Source organism: Coturnix japonica, chromosome 18 (assembly GCF_001577835.2).
Source record: "Coturnix japonica isolate 7356 chromosome 18, Coturnix japonica 2.1, whole genome shotgun sequence".
NCBI classification, from domain to species: domain Eukaryota; kingdom Metazoa; phylum Chordata; class Aves; order Galliformes; family Phasianidae; genus Coturnix; species Coturnix japonica.
Window position 1 is genome coordinate 3,648,940 of NC_029533.1, and position 12,537 is coordinate 3,661,476.

General features: G+C 52.3%; 1 protein-coding gene across 3 annotated transcripts in view; it reads right to left on the reverse strand.

The window, feature by feature from the left end:
• The window catches only part of MGAT5B (alpha-1,6-mannosylglycoprotein 6-beta-N-acetylglucosaminyltransferase B), a 38,624-nt gene extending 36,962 nt beyond the window's left edge, over positions 1 to 1,662 (reverse strand). Inside the window, exon 1 of one of the 3 annotated variants that reach the window (XM_032448269.1) lies at positions 1,637 to 1,662. In XM_032448269.1, coding sequence (XP_032304160.1) covers positions 1,637 to 1,647 — 11 coding nt within the window. In that variant the 5' untranslated portion in view covers positions 1,648 to 1,662. Of the gene's footprint in view, positions 1 to 1,368; positions 1,515 to 1,636 lie in introns of those variants that run through there. The other 2 variants (XM_015879800.2, XM_015879799.2) reach the window with 2 other exon arrangements.
• Between the last annotated feature and the right edge of the window lie 10,875 nt (positions 1,663 to 12,537).

Sequence of the window (12,537 nt, forward strand, 5' to 3'; positions counted from 1 at the left end):
TCACAGCTCGGGGTTGTTTGCATCACTTTGCTAAGTGTGACTGGAGTGTGATTTACGACTGTTTTGGTGCAAAGGGTCAGGTTTCCTCCTCGCTGTTTGCTAATGGCATCGCTGCCAGGAACCCACACTGAGCAGGGGACACACTACGGGTCTCTGCTGAGCACCCGAATGGAAGGACCTGCCCCAGTTACCACCATGGCAGTACATCTTACTGGGCTGCACTGGTTGGAGAGCACAAAACAGCCCATGGATTGCAGGTGGGACCATGCAGGTGCTGTGCTCTGCACACCAGGGTTCCTGCCCCGGGATCCATGCCCACAGCGCTGGGTATATGGGGGCAGGGATTCTCAGCCGATCCCTTCGACTTGGGGACTTCAGACTCACCTGGGAATGCAAACAGCCGCTACTAAAGGGCTGCACGTGTCCTTCCCACCTCCTATGGCTGCACACTCACAGCCCAGAAAGCTCTGCCCCTTTCCCGAGCTCAGAGCCATGCGGACCCCCACTCCCTCGCCATGACCTTGGCCACGTCCCATCGGTTCCCCAGGGTGCTGCCGTGGAATCCAGCCCCGAGAAGGGCTGTGGGCAGCCGGTGAGGAGCCGTTCATCTCCAATAGCGAACACAAGCAAACGGCACAAGCACAGCTCCATCCCCACAACCTGCTGCGGGGGCCGAATAAAAAGGCAGCGGTCAGATCCCTCTGCCGATCCCGGGCTCAACCCGCACCACATTGTGCATCACACTGTGCATCCCCCAAAAATACACACACAGCTTCCCCTCCCGCTGTCATTTCGATCCCTTTTTTCCCTTAGAAAAAGACGGAGCAATTACCGGTGCCTCCCATGTGGCTCAGATCTGGGAGCAACAAAGCGAATCTCCGGTGCGAGAGGGATGGAGAGCAAAGGGATGGAGGGGGAAAACCAAGGCACGGAGACATCAAATGTAAAACAATAATAATAAAGCTAAAATAAAAGCAATAAGAGGACCGAGCCGCGTTGGCACTGTTAGCAGCCCCAGCCCTGCCTCTGGTTCAGGTGTGGGATTCCACATCCCCAGCAGCACCCGCAGGTTTAATCCGAAGGATCCAACTCCCCTGCGAGCACCGACATCGCTGAGGAAGGTGAGCGGAACCGCACGCAGCCCCGCAATGAACCCCCGCAAGGTACCGCCGTGACCGGCAGCCAGCGCTGACCTGCCGGCAAACTTGCTCGGGCTCCCGATGTCTCCATCTGGGGCCGACCCGCATGCGAGACAAAATAAGAATCAAAATCATAATAATTCATAAAAAAATAAAAATAAAACCCACCCCCTCTTTCTGCCCCGGAGGAATAATCAAGGTGTGGAAGAATAAAAAACCCCAACTTTACCTAAAGGGTCTCAAGGTGACGAGACATCTCCTGACCATTATCTTGCCATCCGCGTTGACTGTGATCATCGTTCAAAGTTGCGGGGCCAGCGGGGATGGGGGCGGCCCCCGCACCCCCCCACCCCCACCCCACCCGGCTCCGCGGCAGCGTGCGGGGCTCAGCGGGGCCGCATGGCGCTGTGCGGGGTGCGGAGCATCCGCTGCCACCGCACCCCCCCACCCCCTCTCCCCCTCTTTCCCTCTCCCCCCCCCAAAGCCGCCCTCCCTACCCGCTGCCCATCCCGGGGCCGCTCAGCTCCGCGCAGCCCCGCGGGCAGCTCCGCGCTCCGCCCCGCCCCGCCCCGCTCCGCCCCGAGCCGCGCAAGGTGCGCGGGCACGGCGTGCCATCTAGCGGCTGTTCGGATGGGTTTGGGGGGAGGCGGGGGGGGGCTGAGGGGGGGGATAGAAGGTTATTTATTAATGTATTTATTTCTGCATTGCTTTCTTTTTTTTTTTAACGTCTTAGCCCGAATTTAGGTGATGCTGTGGCTTCGGGAAGGGAGAGGAGGGGTGGTCGTGGAGTGTGGATGCTGAGGGGGGTGCACGATTTTGAGGGATGGGGGGAGGATGCTCGTCCCTCCAGGTGGCAGATGGCAGCACCAGGGGTGAGGAGCACAGCGGTGCAGGCAGCAGCATCACCCCGCAGCCAGGCTGGAGCTGGGTGCTGTCTGATTTCGGGGTTACAAGGAGCCGGGTGAGCCCCACTGCTGAGGAAGGGGGCTGTCTGGAGTCGTGCTCTGACAGCACCAACCTGGGGCTGTGCTGCCCCTTCGAGACGTTTTCATTCTGGGGGCTCACAGTGATACCCCACAATGCAGTTTCCAGCCCCAAGCAACCAGGCCTGAGGCAGGGCAGCATCCTGCACAGACAAAGAAAGGCCAAGGGAGCTGAGGTAGGAGAAGAGACTGCTGAGCTCAGCAAAGGTCCTCCCAGCTCGTGCAGCAGGGAGGGGACAAAGGTGACAAGCACAGAAAGCACTTTGGGATTAAAGGATGCACACAGAGCCTGTGGGTGCCCCTCTCCAGCCCCCAGCAGCACAGACCCCGGGCACTGATTCCTGCATCGGGGTGATGATGCCACCCTACCTGATGACCTACATCGGGGTTGATTTAAGTCAGCAGCGCTCCAGGTAGCGAATGCTGCAACAGCAGCAGGCACAGCAAGCCAGCAGACAGAAGACAGCTGGAAATTCTCCATGAAACAGCACTTTTCTGCTGAGGAGAAGTAAGGAGAGGGAAAAAAAAACCCAGCCACCCAAGCTTGCCTGGCAGGGGGTTGTAAATACAGAAGATGTCTTATATGAGCTGGTTCAACTTGTCTTCTCTTAAGCATCTGGTTTTCCTAACCTGACCTTAGGGAAAGGAGAGGAGCAGAGTAATAAGGACACTGGGGGGGTCCTGCTGCCCCATCTCCTTTCCCACCCCTTCCATCAGGAGGCTTTTGCTTCTAATCTAAGCTGTGAAAACACCTGATAAACCCACATTATCCCCAATCAGCACAAGAGTGCTGCTCCAGCAGGGCCCTCAGCTCAGAGCCCAGCTCAGCACACTGGCACTGGAAACCTTCCTAATGCCCATCAAAGCACAACATGAAGCAGTCAATGGAGCAGCCAAATCAGTGCCTCCCGTGTGCCAGGAGTGGCTGAGGAGGAAGCAGCATCCCACCCCAAAGGTGCAGAGCAGGGGACTGTGAGGGCTGCAAGCAAAAGAGAATGAAATGCAGAAGTCTGCTCCTGCAATCCCTGTGTTCCGAGCTTCTCTTCAGGCTCCAGCCAGCACATTAAGTGGCATCTGTCCATTACCCTGCATGGGAGCATGATGTTGCATCAACCCCTTTAACAACGTGCAAAACCCCATCAGTGCAGTGATGAGCGGGGAACCTCGACCTGCTGGTGCAGTGGGAGGACACAGAACCTGCTGCGCTGCTTGTGCAGATGTGCCTCACCCTGCAGGGCACTGAGCAAGGCTGTAATGGGAAAATTGCTCAGGCAGGAGGAAAGGCATTGCCCACACACACAGCCCAGCAGGGTGCAAGGGAGAAACTGCATTTACAGCAGCGCCTAGGGAACACAAAGCCCATTCAGCTCAAGGGAGCACGCAAATCTTGCAGCTGATATCCTGCGTGGCTTCAGAGGCAATAAACTTCACACCTCCAAGTGCCCTTTGGATGTGACATGGCCACAGCCCAGCCAGAGCCAGCCCTAATGGTGCAGGATGTGTCCCCATGGTGGGAATGTGGCACCCTCATCCCTGAGGAGCAGCACAGCAGCAGTTTGTCCCTTCCCCCTGCTGCTGCCTGAAACAAAAGCTTAATTAACTACAGCCCGCTGTCTGCTTGGAGTGATAAATCTCAAACCCGACAACGGTAATAATGCAGTGAATCATCTTCTATGGAGGCTGAGGAGCACTGGCCCCCAAAAATCAATATGCTGAAGTTCTATGTACGTAGACACGTGTATGTTTGTTATTATTTTGAAGCATGTGAATTGGGCAGCAGCAGGGAAAGGAGAGGATCAATTCGGCAGCCATACACTTTCTGCTCCAGCCCTGCACCCCTCCAATAGGTTGCCCATAGGGGAGGTGGTGCCCCATCCCTGCAGACAGCCAAGCTCAGGGGATGGGCTGTGAGCACTGATGGAGCTGTGGGTGTCCCTGCTCAGCACAGGGCTGGCATCCGATGGCCTTTAGGGTCCCTTCTGATTCCAACCATCCCGTGATTCTATGATTCAGCACTTCCAAGCCCCAGGGCTTGGCCCCTGCCCACGTTTCTCCTCCCCATGCCATTGGGTCTTCACGGAAAATGAATGATTGCATTGGAGGAGGATCACAGCGAGCCACCCAGCTGTAATATAGCGACAAGCCACTTGTCTCGAGTTCTCCCCATGCACAATTTTGCCCTTAAGATAGGGAATATAATTTGATTGCAGGAGCTGCAGTGCCCAAACGCTCTGGCTGATAAGATCACTTACCACAGTAACTCCTCCGTTCCTCTCAAGGGATGTGGTGTGGATGGGGATAAGGCCCTCCTCATCGGTCTCTAACAACTCCCCCTCCATCACTGGCTCAGCTTCAATTACTGCACTGCACCTCTGTCTTGAGGGAAGCCTGATGGGGAAAACACAGCTCCTGGGAAGCCTGAGGCCTCACTGCACACCCAGGTCCCCAAAATGCTGAAAGAACAAGAGTCAGGAAGGGACTATGCCAACAAAACATCCACCCCAGCACCCAAGTTGGGACATAGCCTGGTCAGCACAAAGCACAGCATCCCACAGTCCCCATCAGCATGACGTAACCTCAGCACGGCCCTGCATGGGGAATTTGAAATGCTCCCACCCTTGCTTGCCCACCAGCGCAGTCCTTCCCTTCCATTAGATGCTAATGCACTCAGAGCTCAGGAAAACAGAGTGAAGGATCGCTCCTTAGATCCCCACAGGATTATGTGTTTTGAGAGCAGAAGGGAAGCTGAATTTCTCTTATTCCTCTTGGAGAAGGGAATTAGTGTATTTTTCTTGTGGTGTTAATTACAAACAGCATTGACTCTGGCTTAACCAAGGGGAAAAAATGAAAACAAAGGGTGAAAGGAAGGCCCCCACCAGCGGTCACTTCCTGACTGCTCTGCTGCAGAGGAAGATGCCCAGAGGGAACAAATGGAGGTGCACAGTGGAGCCCTGAGGTGCACCCCCATCACTGCAGAGCTCTGCTGGAGCCTCATTTACCCCTGAGACAGCAGGGACAACTCGTGGCCGCAGCAGCTCTGGGCAGACCATGAAGGAGGGGAGATGCTGAGCCCCATCCCCAGGGTAATAAGGCATCCTCCTTTGGGTGAGCTTGGTTGAGGCTTAGCATATATCTCCATTCCCCATCTCAAAAACCATCCTACAGCCTGAATTCCCTCTCCTAATGAAGCCCCATTAGGATCAGGATTAAAGCAGGACTCTACACTCCCGTTTTGGAAGCAAGAAGCTGAAGAAGCAAGAAGAGACAGAGCCCAACCTGTGCTGGAGCTGCTGGATGCCCTCAGTGCAGCACATCCTGCACTCCCACTGTATTTACTGAGCCCTGAGCCCTCCTGCACCCCAAGGGCTGTGCAGAGAAATGGCCATTCAGAGCAATGGGGAGCCCCATCCCTGCCAAAGGGCATCCAGAACCACCCAGCAAATCATCTGCTGACCAATCCGGATCACGAAGCAGCAAATGGGGAAGCCCCCAAGCAACGGGCTGGCAGCACAGAGTGATGAAAACAAACCTATATCCAAAACCTGCATGAAGAAAAATGTTTCCTTTTCACGTACGACGAGCGGAGATCATTTCAGATTTTTATGATGATGATTTTAGAAGGGAAATAAGCATATTTCAATCCAGTCAAGAGTGAAATTGAGTTTAACAACAAAGCGATTTCTATTAGCAGAGACCCAGGGGAAGAAAAAAAAATAATAAAATGAAATAAAATTCAGATGAATCGAAAACTCAGAGAGAGAAAAATGCACCAGACAACATGAAGTCAGGAGCTCCAAGGGGCTTTGATTTGCTTTGCTTTGCTGCCGACCACCAATGCTCGTAACGATGGGCGCTGTTGCTCTGCTCTCTGTGCTTGGCTGTGCAGTGTTGAAGGGCTTTGTGCTACTTTGCTCCTCACATTGAGTCGCTCCTGCTGCACATGTAGGTCTTTGGGTTAAAAACTGGAAGTGTGAACAGCCATAAAATATCAAATCCGGGAGCGATTACACTGTCCTAAATCTTTATGGGCTTTAAAGATGAACTCTAATGGGCAGCCCCGCTTGTTTCTCCTCGGGAGGAGTCAGGACTTCAATATGGAGATAAATTGATATTGATCAGAGCATATATGATTACGTGGACTTTTTTGGACCATTTCCTTTCATTTTTCTTGTCTTTCGCTGTTCTTTTCCTACAGACAAACCCATGGCATCAAGTCAGCACTGGGGTCAGCAGGTAAGACAGCACAGAGCCTACAGGCAATGCAATGCCCCACTGAAAAGCAGTCCCAATCCCTTTGAAGCCAATGGGACAGTTCTGGGGGCTGAGCTGGAAGGATCCGAGGCAGCAGCTCCTACAGCATCCATGAGGATTGATGAACATCCAACAGGAGCAGCCAGCCCTCAATTCACCCCCCAACACCTGCAACGAGACTTGCAATTACCGCTTTGTCTCCTCGATGCTGGTAAATAATTCAGGCAAACTCCTCTTTTTTTTTGCTTTTGTTTTCATTTTAATTAATCCACATAGAATTTGGCCCTCCGAATGCAATCGCAGCAGCGCAGGAACAGCAGGTAGAGAATCTCATTACCCAGCTTTACCAGCCAGATCCTGCAACCATTATTAATAGAGACTTCACCGCATGGGGAATTAATAAAACCTGATGGTGAGGGGGAAGGGAAATGCTTCTCCTGAAGCACGTCAAACTTGTCCCAGGGATAAGGCAGTGCTGGGGATGCTGTGCTCCATGGAGCTCCATCGTATTCCCAGCAGCACTTTCTGGGCTCCCCATCCCCTCCAAGCCCAGAAGTGCCATCTCCCCATGGCTGCCATCACCATGCATGGGCTGGGAAATGCTTCAAGAGCCAAAGCAAGACAAGATCAGAAGGGACATCCCAACACATCACTGCTGCTGGTGGGATGCAGTGTCCCAACACACATCCCCATCCCTACACTTCAGCACACCAAGGAACTGTCAGCACTGCTCCAGTGGCTTTGCAGAGCTATGAGCACCCCAAGGTCCCAACCCAAGAGAGACAGTTGGGATCAGTCCCATGCCCATAACTCAGTGCTCAGCTCTTTCTCCTGAACTGAGGCACAATTCATAGAAGCATTAATAGTCAGAAAAGACCTCCAAGGTCATCTCATCCAACCATCAACCCATCAGCACCCTCTGGACACAAATATGCAGGGACAAAAGCAACAGTTGGTGGCACCTGGAGGAAGAAGTATGGCTTTAGGACTTCTTCCCAGATATCCTATTGCTGCAGCACTACACCAGAGAGGACACTGCAATGAATATTCCCAGAGATACCCAAGAAATGGGCGACTGGCCTTGGGAAAATGCCCCAGGTCCCACACTGGGCACTGCAGAGAGACCCTGGGAGAACCAACATGCTCAGGTTTCAGTTTCTGCAGGACTATTGGGACTCCAATCAGGCTCCCACGTGTTGTAGAAGGAAGGCATCCCATTCTGTCCTATAAAATAGGGCCACCAATCCCCACTCCTAGCAATCCCCAGGTTCAGTTCAGCTCAGGGCTTTTTTTTTGCCTTCATCAGCCACGCTTAGGCAAACAGCAGTACATCAATAAGCAGCTCTAATTAGAGGTGCTAATAGCGCTGGGAGCTTGGGGAAGGAAGGAGGGAGAGCGGTTTGCAGGCTGAGGAGGAGCAGGAGATGCAGCACGTCCAGGATTTGCCTGTTCTAAATGCAGGGAGCTGCTCACACCCAGCACAGAGACAACTGAGCTGCAGGAGCCCACGTGAAATTGCTGAGGAAATATCCCCCGTGCTGACTATCTTGAATTATTTATGCAAATGTTATTACGCATTCATACTTTATGGAAGCCTTGCAAAGCTGTGATCCTGCTTGTTCACAACTCCTTTCCAGAAAGATCTCGAGCTGTAAGAGTGAGGACATAAAGGGTGCAGGTTGCACCTCAGGGACCGCATCACAGAGCAGCAGTGGGATGGCAATGTTCCTGGGGCACCTGACCCTACAAAACCAGGCTGCACAGCCCCATGCAGGGAGCCATGTATGGCATTAGGTCCTGCAGCACCATCTACCTGGCATAGTGATGGCAAACAAACCAAGTGGACAGGATTTCCTCTGCACCATGTAACTTCCCAGCTCTGATTTTGGGGCAGCACCTCCACCTGCTGCAGCCTCCATCACTGTATCCCTGGAAACTGGAGCTGGAAGGAGGTGACGTGGCTCCCTCTGCAAGAAGGGGGAAGAGGAGCAATATGGCTCCCTGCTCCAGGGATGGAGGTTGCTCCTCCATCACCCCATGTGCAGTGCCCCTTCCAGGAGATCACTGAGGCTGTTGAGGATGAAGAGGAACAAAGGGAAGACTCAGGGAGGTATTCAGGCTGTGCTGCTGGCCAGTAGAGCAGGTGCTCAAGTAAGGACACTGGAGCTCCTCATGGTTCCAGCATCCCTGTTCCATGCACCCCATATCCCAAGTGGCCCACCAGCACTGCCTCCCCACTGCCACACTATGATCTGAGTTCTTACTTCTTTACCTTTGGAGGCACGCCAGGAAAAGCTCACCCAGGCCAGGCTGTCTGTGCCTCTGGTGATTGCGTATGTTTTAATTACAGAGCCTTGCCAAGCACAGAGGCTGGAAACTTGAGCTCCAGTGAGGCGCAGCGGGGCAATGAAGACACACAGGCTGAGCCATGCTTTGTTGTGCTGCTCAGTGCCTCGTTTATCACTCACCAACCACACAGGCACAGTGAGCCCACCAGCTCTGGGCAGGGAGAGAGCAATACCCCTCACAGGCTGGCATTCATCAGGCTTAGCCTGAGAGGATGGGGCAGCATCAAGCAACTTGGAGATGCAAAGGCAAGCCTGGGGACTCAGCACCGGGCATCCTCTGGGAGCCTGCATCACTATCAGTTAGCACAGCACTGGTGATTTATTAGGAGAGCTGCTATCTGCGACAGCTGTGAGCCGTAAGGCTGTAGGAGCAGCATCTGCTCCAGCAGGGAGGGGTTGCAGAGAGCACAGGGTGATTTATGGGGGAAAGCTGTTGTTTCAGCACAGGGCATAACCCCTCTCCTGGCATGAGCTACCCTGGTTGAGACCTGCCCTCAAGCATGAAGGGTGATGAGCAGTGCTAAGGGGATGGAGCATCTCTCTGCAGCCAGGATGTGATGCCTACCACTGGGACTGCCACCTCTGCGCGAGGCCACCAAGCCCCAACGGCTGTCAGGCGCTCCCCTGGGCTTCCATAGGACACAGAGCAACACCTGAATGCTACAGCTGGCTGTTCAGAACATACCTTTGATTAAGGGCTGTAAGGATGCTGCCCACACACTGAGCATCCTCCTGTCCCAGACCTACAGCTGCACACAGGGCTCCTCCAGGCAGAACAAAAAAAAAATGAGTCTTTCTCAATGTTTCCTAAGGACACAATTCCTCCTTTAAAATTACTTCTTGCTTTTTATCTGGAGCCCAATGTGTGGTACCCAAACACAAGGAGGGGGGATAAAACTGCAGGTCTATTAAAAATGATGAAAGACACCTTGACAGCATCCCTTTAATGTAATTAAAAACCTATTTAAAGGCGTGCCAAATGTTTACTAATTAAATGAGCGCTTCATTCTGTAGACATAATTAAAAAAAAAAAGAAAAGTAATTGTGATACTTTTTAACAAATCTGGGGCTTTTAAAGAAATAATTACTTGATCAAAACAAGCTGCTAAATTAAACCATCCTTTACCCGCTGTTACTTTTCCTCTTCTCATGGAATTATTAAGGTTGGGAAAGAGCTCTAAGATCATCCAAGACCAACCACCCTCCTCCCACCAGCACTGCCTGCATCCTTGAAACTAATCACAGTCCTTGGATACCTGTGGGATGGTGACTCCAGCACCACCTCCCTGGGCTCTGTGTGGCTTTTCCAGTGCCACAAATCTGACACCTACCCAAACCAAGTGGTTGTGAAGGCAATGAGGTGGCCAAGCATCCAAGCATCTGTGCTGGCTCCATGCTGCTGGATCACAGGGTCCTCTGCTAGCAGATGGAGAGTCTGATGGCATGTGTTGATAACGGATTAGGATGCTCATCTTTGATCTCGACTTCCTCCTCGTTAGCTGATTTCTGAAGGGCCGCTGCAGGGAGGTGTTACAAGCCATTTATTAACAAGATGAACCGCAACACTGGGAAAAGCTGCTTCTGTCAAAGGCATGTGCAGATATAAATCCACCCCCTGCCTGAATGCACTCAGCACCTTTCCCCCACAGGAGGCTGGAGCAGATTTGCTCACTCCTTTTTGGACTGATAGAATTTCATTGGTGCAGCCAACTAACGGTGTCTGACGTGCATTTATGTGCTAACAGGGTAGGCACCTTAAATGCAAGGCACCCAGGACAGAACTGGAGGATCTTGGATGTCTTTTCAACTTCAGTGATTCTAATATTCAAAAACAACAACATGCAGTGGTTATTTTGACCGTGAGCAGACACACATTAGCAATGATCCCATCTCACATGTGGGGAAGCCAAGACCTGCTTGCAGTCACTCATCCAAGACCAGTCAAGGAGCCAGGATGGAGGCACAGAGCTGAGCTCCGTGGGCTGCATCTCCTCTGTCCCACGCATGACATAAGGTGATGCTGTAGGAGTGAGTGATGCTGCAGGGTGACAGGCTGAGCCCATCTTTCAGGCCCACGCTGTCAGGATCCTCCTAAGGAAACGCTTTTCTCAGCGGCTCAAAGCACCACCCCTAAAACAATCAACAGCCTGCTGCATATTTAATCTCATGCTTCACTACAAGCCGAATAAATTGGCTTTCCTCTTAATCAACAGCAGCACACGGCATCACTGTGCCAGGCACTGCCTGCTCCCAGTGCTGTCACACAAGCTGCCCTCAGGTGCAGACCCACAACCCACTCTCCTCTGCCCACCAGCACGTGGGGCATTTGCAACAAACAAGGCCCCAAGTGGAGGCAGGACAGCACTGGGGGCTGCTCCTGTGTCTGCCTGCACATCTGAGGATGATCAATGGCTCAGCATCCAAGCAGCAATTCATCTCAGCTGCTGCTTGCTGCCTCAGAGTCAGGATGCAGCACAGCCACCGCTTAGCCCAGCCAATTTCCTGTGCTGATGTTTCACCCACAGCCCCTGCGGGAGAGACTCATTAATTACAGAGGCTGGAATTGTCTTGCTGCTAGATAAGGGGGGAGGCAAACCCTGGTCAGCAGCCATACATGCCTGGTAGTGCGATATCCTGGTAGAAAACACGGCTACCAACTGGCCCTGGTAGGCACAGCAGGGCTCACACACACACAGCCCACCTCACTGCTCAGAGCCTTGCAGCCAAGCCCTCAGCTCATAACTTCACTGTGTTGAGGTTTCCTAGGGAGGGGTTTATCGACAGCAGAAAATCAAGTATTTCACAGCAATGCTTTGCGGTAGAAAGCACTGAGCACTCTCTGCATCTAAGTACTATTGACATTTTAAGTCTTTAATTCCATCAGAGACAAAAACAACTTCATTTGAGAGTTCGTCGATGACCCAAGAACACCATCATTCTTACTGAACACAGCCTCTCATTAGAATATTGACCATCAAACTGCACTTTGAGCTGCTCGGAATACAGCAGGGTGCTCCAATGCAGCCTAAGTTTGCAGGGTAAGTAGGGTCCCCATGAGCATCACAGTGCTTTATTCAGTTGCTGGCCCCTCTCCCCTAAAGCCCATCAAACCCCTCCATCAATGAGGGCACAACACAACTCTCCCTCACCTCATTTTGTTATCCACACGATGCTCCCAGGGCTGCAGGCTTCACGTCCCCATCACTGATGCTCTGTTTGTTTACTGCACAACATAAGTAGTATTTCTATTGGCAAGCAAACTTAAATCCAATCACTTTCTGCACAAGAAGATCAGTGTACATAGTGAGCACCCCCCTGCTGAGCACCCACCCTGAGCAGGGCACCCAGCCCTGTCCTCTGCCACTGACTGCGGAAGGGCAGCACCTCTCCAACACATCTGAGAACTTACAGAATTAGGCTCTTCTAAAGCACAATCATTATAATTACACATAAATGTCACTGAGCTCTGCCTGTGATTGCAGCTCGATTTCGCTCCACGTTAAGGATGGCACGTGGATGTGAGCACTGCAACGTCTCAAGTCTCGCTCATGTTAATCCAGAAAGTCCAACTACAGCTCAAGTTCATGCTGGGCCATCAATGCACGGAGAGAAAGTACCTTACAGCACCCAATGCATGGGGTTGTTCCCACCTCACAGCAAGCCGAGTGCAGAAATCCATCACAACAGTGGTCATTTATATGCTGCACAAGTATTTCATAGGAATATGCATAATGGGAATGAAGTTAATTCATAAATGCAGCCTGCAGATTTTAGATTAGACTCACAGAGAAATTAGCAGCAAGGGAAAATGCTGAG